We start from the raw sequence: 15,519 nt of genomic DNA, 5'->3' as shown, positions 1-15,519 counted from the left end.
ATCATGTGTTTTTATCCATTGTGCCAATCTCTGTCTTTTGATTGTTGAGTTTAATCCATTGATATTTGAAGTAATTACTGAAAAGAAGGGACTTCCTTCTGTCATTGTTCATTTTTTTCCCACATGCCTTGTAGGTTTTTTGTCCCTCATTTCCTACATTACTGTCTTCTATTGTATTTAGTTGGTTTTTGTAGTGAAACGTTTAAATTTCTCATTTCCTTTTGTGTATATTCTATAGCTGTTTTCTTTGCGGTTACCATGGGGATTACATTTAGCATCCTAAAAGATATAATACTCCAATTTGAATTTGTACCAACTTACGTTCAATAGCATACCAAGGCTCTGCTTCTGTATGGTTCCTTCCCCTCCCTTGTGTTTGCTGATGTCACACAATTACCTCTTTATGTGTTCTGTGCCTAAAAACATAAGCTAATAATTCTCCTAACACCAGCCTCTTAAGTAATGTAGAAAACAAGATTTGGAAGTACAGACCAAAGTGACAATACTAGCTTTTGTGTATGAGTTTCCTCAATTGCATAGAGAACAAAAAGGGCAGCTACCAACCACGTTATGATAATAATTGCCTATTTGTCTTTATTGGGGTGTTACTTCTCCGTGTATGTTCCAGTCACGGCGTCCCGTCCCTTCCCGGCAGGGCCGCCCGGCACAGGTCTTGCGGGAGAGGTCCAGCGCTCACACGCTGTCTTAGCTTTTGTTTGTCTGGGAAGGTGTTGATGTCGCCCTCACGTTTGAAGGACAGATTTGCTGGATCTAAGATTCTTGGCTGACGTGTGCGTGAGTGTGCGTGCGTGTGGCTGTGTCTGTTTTCGAGCACTTTGAATCAGTCAGCACACTGCCTTCCGGCCCCCCATATTTCTAATGAAAAATCTGCACATAACCTTATCGGGGGCCCCTTGTGTGTGATGGTCTGCTGCTGCTGCCGCTTTTTTTTTTTAAACTGCTTGCAAGATTCTCTTTGTGTTTGTCTTTTAGAAGTTTTGTTCCAACGCGTCTCTGTGGGTTTCTTTGAGTTCATCTTGCTTGGATGTGGTTGAACTTCTGCAGTGTTTACATTCCCGTCTTCCAGCAGATTCGGGGTGTTTTCACCCATTGTTTCTTCACATGTGTTCTCTGCCCTTTTCACTGCGTCCTCCCCTTTCAGGATCCCACGATCCGTTTATGGGTTTGGTCCCTGGGGCCCCACAGTCCGTCAGGCCTGTTAATTTTCCTCAACGTGTTTTCATTCTGTTTCTCAAACTCGGTCCTTTCTGTTGCTCTGTTTTCGGGTTTGCTGACCCCCCTGCCTCATCACATCTGCCGTGAGTCTTCAGGGAAACTGTCATTTCAGTCATTGGACTTTTCAGCTCTTAGGTGTCTTTTGGTTTCTTTTGGGGTTTCCTATCTCTGTCGATAATTTACATTTTGTTCACACACTGTTTTCTTGGCTTTCTCCGCATCTTCATGTCTTGGAACCTATTCAGTACTTTTCTTTTAAAGTCTTTGTCTAGTGTATCTGACGTCAGGTCTTTCTCAGGGATAGTTTCTCTTGATTTGTAATTTTTCCTTTTAATCGGCTGTCGTTTTCTGAGTTGTTTTATTTATATTTTTTAATGCCTTGCTATTGTTGAAACTGTTTTTTTTTTTTTTTAATATAGTAATGTGGTAACTCTAGAAGGCAAAATCTCTCCCTTCCTCAGGTTTACCAGGTTTACCTTCCTCAGGTTTACCTCAGGTTTGCTGGGTTTTTAGTCATTATATTTATTGGTTTATTTTAATTATTACAGACTGTCTCTGTGCCGGGGGTCAGCCTACATTTAATGTCTTCTCTGGTCTTTTCCGAGCCTTTCCCTGGGCCTGCACGGTCACTTGCTGGTTTTTTCCCCCATGTGTGCAGTTGTTCTGGAATGTCCTAGTCTTTAACGTGTGGCTCCCAAAAGGGGAAAAGTGGAAAACAAAAGGGGGATAAGAGGGCACTTATCCCCCTGAAGTCACTCGAGCTGGAGCTGGAGGGGTGACAGCAATGGCCGCCAGCCTCTGAGTCCGCACCTGTGTGGTCAGAGCATGGCCTCCTGCCGTTTGGGGGACGGGGTCCTTTTCGTCCACCTGGCTTCTGCGGGCTGCTCCAGAAACACGTGCCCGGCTGCCTGCCACATGGCTGGGGCGCGGGACGGGTAGGTGCTGCTGTGCTGCGAGCTGGAATGGACCAAAATCGACTACTTCTCCCGGACACGTGGCAGGCCTCGGGCAGAGTCCAGAGTTCCAAAGCAGTCCCATCACACAGGTTCCGCCCCTGCTGTTGTCATCTGGGGGGGAGAGATTCCCGGGGCCCCTGCTCTGCCGTCTTCCCAGAATCCCCTGTCTAAAGTCCCTCGTTGTTCACTTTATTTTGCAGTGCGTCCCAGCGCTCAGTAAGTGCGCCGGCTTGTGCACTCGGGTTTATCACTGTGGATATCTAATGTAAAAAAGTCGCTAACTTGCCATTTTCTTCCTTTTCTGTCTGAACAGGAAGACAGTGACCCGCCCATTCACGAAAGTCTCAGCATAGAAAATACACTGTGGGCGAACACCATTGTGGCGTCAGGTAAGAAGTAAGCTCTTACGTTAGCGTGGACGCTCACACACGGGAGATTCTGCACAGTGTCTCTGGAAGTTCCTGTCCCACACGGGGACCTTAACAACATGCCCTGGGGGCCGGGGGCAGGCCCTGGGGCTGTGCGTCCCAGGCCAGCACTGGCTGTGGCCCGTGTGCCACCTGGCACGTTCACTCTGAGGGGCAGGGCCCAGAGCCGCCGCGAGCAGTGTGCCTGCCCTCTGTGCCTCGGGGCAGGGGCGCTCTGCTGGCCGTGACGACTCTCTTCGGCAAGCCTGTCGGTGCCCCCGGGGCGCGTGGTCCTTACCGAGAGGCGGTGGGGCAGGGCCCGGGGCGCGTGGTGGCCTTTGAGGGATCTTCCAACTCCTCCTCAGTCATCCGCAGAATTCATAGGAGGCCACTGTGGTGGGTTGTCTATCGGGGAGGAAAGTATTAGATGAGGCAGGGGGGACCTTGGGATGTAGTTCATGTTGGGCCTTTGGGGGCCAGCGTAAAGGTCCTTCACTTTTTTGAGTGAAAGTGGAGGATGTTGGAGTATTCCTAGTGGCTGAACAGGAAGGTCACCTAAATTTACGTTTCGGAAAGTGAAGATCTCTGGAGTATTGAAATCTAAATGATGATCAGCTTTCTAGAAAAGTAGTCGACTTGCCAGTGGTAAGTGGGACTGAACCTGAGAAGCAGGAAGCCTGAAGGACGCTGGTAGGGGTGGGGAGGCCAGGACGCGATCAGGGGAGGGCTGTGTGTCTTACCTGTGGCCCGACGCTGGCCGCCCTCCTGTCTGGGAGCTCAGTCGCTCTTCTGGTGGTTTTGTGAGAATCCCTCTCAGGGCCGGGCGCCGGCGATGCAGCGTGGGGCGGAGTGCTTACAGGTCCTGGCCTCGGGCGCTCACGGGCAAGGAAGAGAGACTCTGCTAAGGTGAGGCCGCCACGTCAAGCTGTGTGAAGTACCACAGGGAAGGAGAGGGTGCCCCGAAATCATAGACGCCTCAGTCCTTACCTGGTGAGAGCGGAGGGGGGGCTTAGATTGAGGAATAGACCGGTGCAGCGGGCGAGGGGGCGGAAAGGTGTGGGAGGATTCTTGTCGCACCCGCAGCCGCTTGAGGGCCTGGTGCCCCGTGGGCCGAAGAGGTGATGCCCGCGTGCCTGGCGCACGGAGAAGAGACGGCCACACACGCAGGGCGGTTCTGTGCGCGTGTGCGCGAGGGCCTGTGTGGGCACGTGTTCACCTTTTAGGGAATGGAGGGTCAACGGGGACTTCGCTATACACATGTCCCAGAAAAAGGGTGACGGCATACAGGACAGTTTTCATAGAAATTCCATGAGCTGTTTCAGGATTTTCATACTGACGGATTTTAAAAATCTTCTCAAAATAAAGAGAAAGAGGAAGTAAGGATAGCACGCGCAGGAGAGACTCAGGGGGCGCAGGCCAGGTCTCGGGCCGTGTAGGCCTCGGGGAGGGGAGACTCACGGTGCCCCTGGAGTCACCGTGGAGGGGGCACCGTCACCAGGAGAGATCTCCGAATCCTCTGCTCACGCTTTCTCCGCGTGGCTGTTTCCTGTTCGCCTCACTGACCCCCGAGGATCACCCAGCCTCACCTTGTTTGTCTCGCTGCACGGGCCACGGACTGTGGCTCAGAGAGGCCCACGTTAGCGTGGTCACGCGGCCAGGCTGTCGCAGGGTCAGGATTTGAATCCAGGTGGCTGTCCTCCACAGCGGTCACCCTTCAGCCCGTAGCATTTTATAGTTTGTAGACAAATATTTACAACATACCACACGTTAGCTAAGGTTGGTCACGGATTTTACATTTTCTCTGTCTAGAGTTAGGTTCTGTTTTGTTCCCGTCATATTGAAGACACTCTTTTTAAGCCATTCATTTTATTTGATCCTGTGTTCCCTGCGTATTGGACTGTGGCCCGTCTCCCCACAGACAGAGAAGCACCCGACCGGAAGGCTCGTTCCCTGTACCCGCCTTCCTGCCCTCTCTCCAGGTGACCTTTCACCGGTGGCCCCTGCTTGTGCACCCTGGCGGCGCACGCGTTAGGCATCAGATGCGCTTGCCGTCCTGAGAACCGTTTCTTGCCCCGTGATGTGCAGACTTCAGTTTGCCCGGGGTTATTTTGTCTTCCAAGAAAGTATTTCTGTCGCTCTAAAACCATCCATTCAGAAAAATTTAAATAAGACACATCTAATTTTAATTAGTGTTTGGACATTTAAAAAACGCAAACTGTTTTCATTAATTTGAAATATTTTAAGACATCTTTACCTTAGTTAAAAACCTTAATAATGTGAGCAATTAAGGGCTCGTGTCTTCTTTATACTTGATTACAAGTTGAGAAGGAAAGATTGGAATTTTTTTCATCTTATTTTTTTAAATGTTATGTGTCAACGGGATTCAGGTTGCCTCCTGTGTGAAGTGAACACAGACCTTCCTCCCCGGCCCTGGGGTCCTGATGCGTGGGGTCGAGGACTCGACTTAACAACACAGAGGACCCGAGGACTGAGGGTCCCACAAGAGGGGCAAACACAGATGCTCATGGTGCCGCCCTCTTCTTCCCCTTGTAGGATTCTAAACGTCATTTCTCCAGAGCAGAGTCATGTCCCAGAGAGCGGCCGTGGTAGCCAGGGTTGAGCACACCTAACTGCCAAGAGCCTGGAAGCAGAGATGTGCATCTGGGGCAGGGCTGCTGGGCGTGTGTGCAGACGGGGGTCCAGGGTGACCCCCCCCCCAGGGCAGGGCTGCTGGGCATGTGTGCAGATGGGGGTCCAGGGTGACCCCCCCCCCCCAGGGCAGGGCTGCTGGGCATGTGTGCAGACGGGGGTCCAGGGTGACCCCCCCCCCCAGGGCAGGGCTGCTGGGTGTGTGTGCAGACGGGGGTCCAGGGTGACCCCCCCCCCCAGAGCAGGGCTGCTGGGTGTGTGCGCAGATGGGGTCCTGGACGACCGACCCCCCCGCCCAGGGCAGAGCTGCTGGGCGTGTGTGCAGACGGGGGTCCAGGGTGACCCCCCCCCCAGGGCAGGGCTGCTGGGTGTGTGCGCAGATGGGGTCCTGGATGACCGACCCCCCCGCCCAGGGCAGAGCTGCTGGGCGTGTGTGCAGACGGGGGTCCAGGGTGACCCCCCCCCCAGGGCAGGGCTGCTGGGTGTGTGCGCAGATGGGGTCCTGGACGACCGACCCCCCCCCGCCCAGGGCAGGGCTGCTGGGCGTGTGTGCAGATGGGGGTCCTGGGTGACCCCCCCCAGGGCAGGGCTGAGGAGCGTGTGCTTAGACAGGGGTCCAGGGTGACCCCCCCCCCCCCTCAGGGCAGGGCTGCTGGGCATGTGTGCAGACGGGGGTCCAGGGTGACCCCTTTGGATATGAAGTAATTCAGTGTCAAAAGAATTTGGACATACATATTGTTTTTGGTTTTTGGTTGTTTCATTTTTCTTGGTAATTTTGGGCACGGCAATTTCTAAAACTAGTCCTCATGACAGATTAGAAATTTGAAAATCAAACCTGTCCCTTTAGCATGCATAGTTTGTGAGGCTCCTGCTGCAGAGAGGCTGGTGGATTAGAACTGGGGTGGCAGGAGAAGCTGTCCCCCTAGGGTCCACTGGAGGGACCCGACCCGGAGAGCTCTGGTGTGGGTGCACACGACAGCGTGGTGGTGAAGCATTGCCACAGCGGGGGGGACCGCAGGGACACTCCAGCACGCAGTTCATCGCTCCCAACGAGGGCTGGGAGTTGCTGCTTCTCAAACCTTGCGTGTCATGGGGCGGCGGTCTTGGCAGCTAGGAGGCGGGGGAGGCAACTCTGCCCTCCTTCCGGCCCATCCGATCCCCACCCCCCGACTGTGTGCACAGCTGGTGGAGCCCAGACCTGGTGCGGGGCACAGCAGCAGCGGCGTCCCTGGCCTCGGTCTCTCCGTGTGCATCCGGGTGGGGTCTGGCACCTGGGTCACCAGCACCCTCGGCCGCTGGCCGGAGTCTTCGCCGTCCCCGCCATCCTGGGCACGCGGAATCGCTGTAGCGGATGGGCAGCCCGTGCTCGGGGGTTTGTGGAGACGGGTGCCGGGAAGGTGGTTTTCACACTGACCCGGCAGGTTCCCGACTGATAGTGCACAATGGCTCTCTGGGTCCGTCTGTCTCTACGACACGGGATCCTTGTCAGACTTTCTGATGCCTGTGCTCTGTTGTGTCCCCTCCCTGGTCTCATGATATCCCCTTCCCCACATGCATACTGTTGCCACGTATACAGGGCGTATGCGACCTCTTAGCCCGTACCGGTCCGTAACTAGGTGCCATTTGTCAACGAGAGTCGAGAGTCTTCCAAATACTTTGTGCTGATTTGAGTAACGTTAGCAGTCAGAGCGCACGACAGGCTCAGAAGAAAATGCACTCCACACGGAGGACTCATTTCTGTTGAGCATGAAATGAGGTAACACACGAGAGCCTTCACCAGACTTGAGTAGATTATGCAAGTAAGATTACACGAGGACTCTGTTAAATACTCACCACATGTGGGGGATGTGGCCCGCAGACTCCGATTCTGTGCGAGGGCTGTGTGTGTCTGATTGTGTACGATGCCTGTGTGTGTCCGATCCTGTATGGTATCTGTGTAAATATGAGTGAATTGTTCCTTGTTAGCTTTCACTATTTCTCGTATTTTGATGCTTTTAACTGTGATGCCAGCCTAGAGTCAACATTGCTAATAATTTGTCTGGATTTTAGGACAGGTTTTGTAGCCTGATTAATTTTTTTTGTCCTGAGACTTGTTTGTTTTGCTAATATTAAAAATAATTTTGTAGTTTGTCTTGTTTTTTTGTTTTGCTTTTCTAATATTAGCTTATGTAACAGTAGACACTTTCATTTTTTAATTTTTTTCTTAAAAACAATTTTTTTTTAATGTTTATTTGTTTTTGAGAGAGACAGAGACAGAACACGAGCAGGGAAGGGGTAGAGAGAAAGGGAGACAAAGAATCCGAAGCAGGTTCCAGGCTCTGATCTGTCAGCACAGAGCCCGACCCGGGACTTGAACCCACCAAATGTGAGAGCATGACTTGAGCTGAAGTCGGACACTTAACCGACTGAGCCACCCAGGTGCCCTGTGACATTAGACACTTTCATATTTTGGTTAAGTTAAACTTGATGGGCAAAAAAGGGAGAAAATCCTGATCCGGTTAGATTGAGCCTTTGGTTCACTGACTAAAGAACGTCTGATGTGTTGGTTTTGAAAGTCCCTTCCGGTCCGGTCGCACTGTGTATGTGCTGTGTCCCCACGCGCTGCGTACAGGGCTGCTGTCCGAAGCGTGTCTGGGTAATACCGCGGGAAGGTAGCCTGTGTGCAGTTTGGGCCAGCCTTCATGCTGCACGGGGGTCACTGTTTTCGGGACACGGTAAACTCGAGCCTCACAGCTTTCCGGATGGCACACAGTTAAAAGCGGGAGCGGGGGCGGGGGGATGCTTATTTTCAAATAAAAATGTGTGACCTCTGCAGATACGACCGCTGAGGTCCTGTGCCATCTCCCGCCTCCCTGAGCGCTCTGCGGAGGAGACCGGTCGCAGGGTCGCGCGAGTAACTTGCAGCTTTCTGTTCGCGTGCACCCAGGGGCTCACTAAGATCACGTGCGCTCCGTGGGTCCTAATGACTCGCGACATTTCACACGTTACAGTAGCATGACGTCACAGAGTTTTTGTATCACCGTCGTCTCCGTGAGTCCTGCTCGGCAGCTGCAGACGTGACCGTCCCCTCACCTTAATCGCTTCTCACCGCCAGAACGTACGAAAACCAGAAAACCGGGAATGTAAATGATGCCCGGCTGCATTTTAGAAACAGACTTGAAAGGGCTTTCGTTTGACGTTGCGGAGGCGAGTGCCTCTGAGCCTTTCGGGGGCTGTTCCAGGGGCGTTTCTTCATTCTTCTGCCTCACGCTTGACAGGCCACAAAATGACCGCGTGCGCTTAGGAAACCACACCTCCAGGGGACGTGGATAAAAAAGACTAACGATATCCGCGTTCAAAATCAAATAATTTGTGCGTAATTGTCTCTCACTGCTTTAATTGTATCTGTGCTGGAGCGTCAGCAGAGGCTCCGACTCGCGGTCCTGCCCGAGCCCCTCGTGCGGGGAAGGTGGCTCAGCCGGTGCCGTCCGGGGGCGCGGGTCCCGGGACGCAGCCTCTCCTCACGTACCTCCGGCACCGGCAGACGGGAACGGATGAGGGGCCACCCTTTCCTTGACGGCAAAAAGCATAGTTGTACATTTTCTAATGTGCGTAGGCGCTGCTTGAGGAATCGTTTGAGTTGTATGTTGAAAGGAGTTTATTTTGAAGTTGAGACTAGACTTTCCTGAACTAGCCCAGTCAAATATGCTGTTGGATAAGTTTATATAAAATTAAGTAGCGAATAATATTTTCCATCAAGACCGTTGATTAGAAAGTGTTCTCTGTGCTCACTCTGAGGCCTCTCGGTAAGGACCGCTCTCGTGTTTTTGCAGGTACTGTAATAGGTGTTGTCATTTATACGGGAAAAGAGACTCGAAGTGTAATGAACACATCCAATCCAAAAAATAAGGTAGGCTAGATTAAGGAGCGGCTGCTTTAATGACTTGATTTTCCCTTTCAGTAAGAAAGTGCTGTGCTTCTGAAGAGCTGGTTTGCTTGGGCTTAATATATCCCGTAAAAACAGACTTCCAGAGATGGTGGTGATTCCAGATGTGAACTGTCTGTACTTGTGTCACAGCATGCCCAAACTGAACAGCTTCCGACAGTGTCTTTTCTTGCTTAATCAGAGTCGTTTATGTCTCTTAAGTTTTCTCTATTGGACATATAATTTGCCTGTAATTTGATGGTTAATTGTGGGTCTCTTCAATTTATTTATTTTATAATTTGTTTTAATTTTTTGTCTTGATGGTTCATTTTTAAAATAAAAGAATCTATATTAACATGTTATAGTATTTAATTTGATAGTATGGCATGGTTAAACTTGTTTTATTTAAGTTACTTTCATCGCATAAGAAGCATATTGAAAATCAGATTTTAGTTTTAAAGACTGCTTGATTATATTTCTAAATTGATTGTATTTGTTATATTCCTTAAATTATTATTTATGTAGTCAGCATGTGTGTGTAAGTTAGATTGTAACAAAAAGTTTGAATTGTTAGCTGTTATTTGGATAATACATGTTGTATGTGCTGATGCCTACTTTATGAGAAGTTCATGCTAACTGTGCATTTTACTCATTTTTATTTGAAATATAATTGGAGGTGTGTCTAAGAACAAAAAAAAAACACCACTCTTCGTGGATTCATACCTTGCTTTGTGAGTAATAGAAAAAGTTAACTTTCGTTGGAATTTTTAGTACAAAGCAACAGAAGTGAAATAATTCTTTGAGGAGATATTTTAAAGGATAAGATGTGTTTCTTCTTTTCTTTTTTCTTTTTTTAGCTGAATACTGTTTTAAAAAAATAGTTAACCCTTCTGGAGCACCTGGGTGGGGCTCAGTCAGTTGAGCATCAGACTCTTGATTTCGGCGCAGGTCATGATCTCACAGTTTGTGGGCTCGAGCCCTGCGTAGGGCTCTGTGCTGATAGCGTGGAGCCTGCTTGGGATTCTCCCTCTCAAAATAAAGAAATAAATGTAAATCAATAAAGTAAAATAGTTAACCCTTCCAACATTAGGAAGGCATCCGTGACCCTCTGAATGTCTCCCCGTCTGCCGTGCAGCAGAGCGGCACTGACGGCCTCAGGTCTGGAGGGCCCCGGACTCCACCAGGGTCACACGAGTCATCCTGGTGAGCTTGACGAACACTGTGTCTGTCAGGACTCCCAGATGGCTCTGTGTGTGACACATCGACTAAAGCGAAAGAGAAATGTCGTACTACTAGCATTTTAGTATAAATTCTGATTGTGGTAACCGGGAGAATTATGCTTGTCGATTATATTACAGCTTTGCACTAATTTGAAGAAATCAGAGTCCTCAATTCCTCAGTAGAGTTAAATTTATTTGAGAATAAACTATTAAATTATCGACAGAATCGCATGCATACATGCCTATGTTTTCTGGGAAGTACGGTGATTTTTTTTCTTCAGTAAGCAAAACTAGAATGTTCTAATAATGCATGTGTGGGTCGTAGGGTGTGTTTTTTTCCTTAATCGTTTTACTTTTAGGATGAATACTGAGGGTAAATTCAATTTTAAATGTTAAGTTTTAAAATCTTAGAAGTTGTCCTGTCATTTGACGTGACTCCTGCCTCCGGGCACCTTATTCTTTGGCGCGGCTTACATTCTGTCCCCTCCCACCGTCCCCGTGCGCAGCTCGCTGTCCACGCGCCTGTGGTTCTGGCTCACGTGCTCTTTTCCGTGGGTGTTGACGCGGGGGCAGTCAGGCGACCTTCCCCGTTGCTGCCTGCGGTGAGGAGTGGCCCAGGGTTTACTGGTCAGAGTCGGTGCTGCCACCAACCAGCTCTGTGGCCCTGGGCAAGTGGCTTGATTCTGTGTCTTGCTAAGTAAACGTCCCCCGACATTACTGTCTTCCTGTCAAGTGAAGTGTGCGGTGTGAACGAGTGCCTTGCTTCTTCAGCCCAGCCCTCGTCGTCAGTCCCGAGATGCTCACTGTGCGAGCAGCCGTGGGGCGCTCTCCCCGACGCCGCCACGCCAGGCAGCCCGGGGACCCCTGAGTGCCCGTGTGCACAGCCTTCTGCCGCTGCTCCCGTCCCTCCTCCTCCTCCCCCCTCCTCCACCTCCTCTTCCCTCTTCTTCCTCCTCTTCCTCCTCCCCACTCCCTCCTTCTTAAAAAAATAGCCTTCTAAGTTTCCTTTGTGTTAATGCAAAGTATCTATAAAACGAAGGGTGGCTTTGGCGTTTTGCAGAATGGGTCTCAAAACGCTGCCCTGCCACTTGTCAGCCCCACGTGTGGAGCAAACGTGCTGTCATCGGCTGGCGCCTTTCTGGTGCTTGAGTCAGCTTTCAGGGCTCCCCTTCCGGTGGAAATCAGCGTAGCCGTGATAGCCGAGGCCGAGGCGCAGAGCCGACACGCGGCAGGTGCTGTGGACGTGACGTCATGAGTCCGCACAGCCCTCAGAGGGAACGGTGTCATCTGGTTTTAGAGCAGGGACATCGCCGTGCGGAAGGCTGCGCCTGTCAGCGTGGGGCTCGCTTCTCCGTGAGGGCGCTGAGGGTCACAGAGCTCCCATGTGCTGTGAAAACACTTCTGTAAATCAAGGCGTAAGAGGAAGAAAATCTCTACGTTTGCATATATTAAGTCTTTCAAAGCGTTAAGTGCCAGGTTTATAAGAGAAAACCTCAGGAAACGTTGTAAGCGTGCTACAGTGGGCAAAGAGGAGCAGCTGTAGTTTCTCCAGGGGAAGCACTGACCCATGCTGGAGGAAAGGGTTCGGTGACAGATGCCTGAAGAAAGGAGGACAGAAAGTATCGTTCGCTCTAAGACACTGTGTGGAGAACGTCCCCATGTTCCTGGACATCTGAGACGGCTACTGGAAACAAGGAACCCCTTCAGAGGCAAGTCGGATCGTGTACCCGAGTGTCCCTCTCTAGGGAGGCACACTGCTCGTCATCCTCAGTCCCGGGGCCACCCTGGGCGCAGCGAGCGTGCGGGGCGCCGACCCACACGGTGGTCGGCGGAACTTGACCGTGCCGCTCGTGACGGCAGAGTCGCCGCAGCTGGAAGTGCGTCTTGTGAGCCCCGTCTCTACGTCGTGCCGCCACTCAGACCGCCCTGAAGCCACGGCGGCCTCCTGCGACCGAGACTTTTCTCCTCAGGGCGCGTGACCGACACGACAGCCGGCGGTCCTCCCGGCCCCTCGGGGAGCCTCCTGGACACGGGCTTCCGTGGCACCGGGGTGGAGGCCCCGGCCACGGCGGGTTACCTGCTGACTCCCGCAGCTTCCTCCGGGGAGGGGTGGCCCTGGGAGGGTACGGGGAGAAGCGGGGCGTCTCGATGGCCTGGTACCGCTGGCTGCCCCGGCGTGGCTGCGGATGAGAGTGTCCAGGCCTCGTGCGTACAGAGCAGACCAGACGAGCCTCCTGAGACCCCGCACAGTGCGGGCGGGGAAGGGCTGACGGAGGAGGGGTGCCAGGAGGGCAGGGCGGAAGCGGCGGGGGGCGGCCGAGAGCCACGGAAAGGGACTAGCGCGTGCCCTGCCGGGAGAGTCCCGCGGACGTGGGCATCGTCGTGTGGGCCAGACGCTCGGGCCGGGGCACGGGGCCAGGATGTCATCCATTGCGTTTCTCTGCGGTGAGAAAATGCAGAGCTACCGGTGCCTTCCATGGAAGGAGAGCGGCGCTCGGTTGACGCAGGAGAAAATGCAGCGTGTGGGCCGACGGTTGTCAGGGGCAGTGACTCCAGTGTGGAGAGAAGGTTCTCTCGGCTTCCTGGGTTCGGAGGGGCGCGGTTCCCCTCTCGCTCGGGGATGCGTTTGCCCGCCGCCCTCACGAGCGAGCGGAGACAGGCGCGTGCTCGCGTGTGGAGCTGCTTCCGGCTTCCCGGGTGGAAAGCCCTGCGTGAACGCCGTGCTGGCGGAGGGAAGGCCAAAGCCAGCGGTCACCACAACGGAGACGGTGGAGAGCGGGACGCGGGACGCAACGGGAAGCCCCGGAGGACCCGCGCCTGACGGTGAAGGCTCGTCAACTCCAGAGCGACGGTAAGGAGCCCCCTGCTGGGAGTCAGGTTAGTGACGGAACCAGTAAGGAGGGTGTGGCCTTCTCAGGCCTACGGTCAGGAGCCCCGGTGGCCGCTCTGAAGTGCCGGGTCGTGGGCGGGAGGGTCGGGGGTTACAGGGCTGACAGCGGCCTCCCAACGAGGCGGACGGGCGGCCAGCGTGCCGCAGGCCGTGATCCGCGACGTCACAACCCTTTGTCCCCACGGCCCGTGGCCCTGCCCCGCGCCCCGCAGTGTCCCGCTGCCTCTGGGGATGTGAGTGTGACTTCCCCACGGAGGTCAGACGGGCCTGTTCACCTGCATCTGTGCTCCTGGAGCCACGTGTAGGGACACTGGCTGTGTAGCCACTGTGACGAGCCGCTTCGTAAAACCTGTTGTTAACCTTGTCCTTCTACCCGTCTCCTGTTCCAAGCCTTAAGTGGGCCACTTCTTTTTGTCTTCGTTGTGTCTATTCTCTCCTCTCTAGCTGCTTCTTAAAAAGAAAAGCTCAGGGGCGCCTGGGTGGCGCAGTCGGTTAAGCGTCCGACTTCAGCCAGGTCACGATCTCGCGGTCCGGGAGTTCGAGCCCCACGTCGGGCTCTGGGCTGATGGCTCAGAGCCTGGAGCCTGTTTCCGATTCTGTGTCTCCCTCTCTCTCTGCCCCTCCCCTGTTCATGCTCTGTCTCTCTCTGTCCCAAAAATAAATAAACGTTGAAAAAAAATTAAAAAAAAAAAAAAAAAAGAAAAGCTCAAGCAGAAAAGGAAGGGGAGCTCTCCCTGCGCTTCTCCTGGGGTCCCAGAGGCTACCACTCTGTCCCAAGTATGCGTTTTGAGAAACAGAAATTCAGGCAGTTTCTCTAGCTGCTGCCTCAGCCACCTGTCTTACTCTGTGACCCCTCTGTGTCCACAGCCTTCTTTCGTGGCCCAGCTGAGCGGCGCAGGGTTGGAGACTTGGGCGTCCCCTGTGCCTGCACTGAGGCCGCCCCGGGGATCTCCTAGATCTCCTGAGTCAGAAGCAGGGAGATGCAGCCTCGTCTGGGGGCCGTGACACAGGCCGCCTTTTCCTTAGTGGTCGTGACAGGAAAGAGAATTTGTAGGCAAGTTAAGCTGCAACCAAACCCACTTGCTGACAAGTGGCCCACTTTAATGAATCCTTTTATTTTATTTTATTTTATTTTATTTTATTTTTTTATTTTATTTTTTTTAAATTTTTTTTCAACGTTTATTTATTTTTGGGACAGAGAGAGACAGAGCATGAACGGGGGAGGGGCAGAGAGAGAGGGAGACACAGAATCGGAAACAGGCTCCAGGCTCCGAGCCATCAGCCCAGAGCCTGACGCGGGGCTCGAACTCACGGACCGCGAGATCGTGACCCGGCTGAAGTCGGACGCTTAACCGACTGCGCCACCCAGGTGCCCCTAATGAATCCTTTTAAAGTGATCCTTGAAATCTAAGTTGATAATTTTATGTAATCAGAACATACAGCTTTAGGAATATTACGAGGGTTTACCAGAATACTTTTTAAGAAAACGTAGCACGTTTTATCCAGACATGGGGATTGACAATAAATCCTACCAGATTGTCAGATGGAGGAAACGTCTGAGGTAGAGAGTAGTTCTCCTGGCTCCTTTTCAGGGTTATTAGCACGCTTCCTCTCCCGCACTCACTGACGGCAGGTGCAGAGCAGGGAGGTGGGGCCTACTCAGTCTGAAATTTTTTTTTTATGTGTACTTATTTTTGAGAGAGAGACAGAGTGTGATTGGGGGAGGGGCAGAGAGAGAGGGAGACACAGGATCGGAAGCAGGCTCCAGGTTTCCAAGCTGTCAGCACCGATCCCGAGGCAGGGCTCAAACTCATGAACCGTGAGATCACGACCCGAGCCGAAGTCAGATGCTCAACTGACTGAGCCACCCAGGCGCCCCTCAGTTTGAAATTTTTATCTTAAAACTTGGAACAAATCAAAAGTTTTGATTACTAAGTACTTTAATAATATTTGGTGAAAGTTTAAATTACAAGGAATGCAACTTGAGTAATGGACTGTTCTATAAAACCTAGCTTGAGACATATTTAATAAGATGATACTTGATTACATTTAAGACAGAAAAATTCTTCCAGGAGGTTAAGAAAAATCAATTGTGACAGGTTGCCATTTTCATGCCATTCATAATAATAAGTTGCTCAGAGCAAAAGCATCCAGGATGAGGCGATAATACAGATTGCTTCAAGCAGTTATTGTAGTCCCTCGGGCATATTGATTCGCGTTTCTAATAAAAAGATGCTCTCCGACGTCTCACTGACAG

General features: G+C 52.0%; 1 protein-coding gene across 5 annotated transcripts in view; it reads left to right on the top strand.

Annotated features, from left to right (window-relative positions):
• The window catches only part of ATP9B (ATPase phospholipid transporting 9B (putative)), a 257,177-nt gene that overhangs the window by 123,672 nt on the left and 117,986 nt on the right, over positions 1–15,519 (top strand). For all 5 annotated transcript variants that reach the window (XM_047086323.1, XM_047086327.1, XM_047086325.1 and 2 more), the window contains 2 exons: positions 2,506–2,581; positions 9,061–9,137. In XM_047086323.1, coding sequence (XP_046942279.1) covers positions 2,506–2,581; positions 9,061–9,137 — 153 coding nt within the window. The remainder of the gene's footprint in view (positions 1–2,505; positions 2,582–9,060; positions 9,138–15,519) is intronic.

This window comes from Lynx rufus, unplaced genomic scaffold (genome assembly GCF_022079265.1).
Source record: "Lynx rufus isolate CCGP_SWC_20201006 ecotype Redwood Valley unplaced genomic scaffold, mLynRuf1.p SCAF_20, whole genome shotgun sequence".
In the NCBI taxonomy this organism is placed as follows: domain Eukaryota; kingdom Metazoa; phylum Chordata; class Mammalia; order Carnivora; family Felidae; genus Lynx; species Lynx rufus.
Note: the sequence above shows the minus strand (reverse complement) of the source record. Positions and strands in the feature narration are given on the sequence as shown.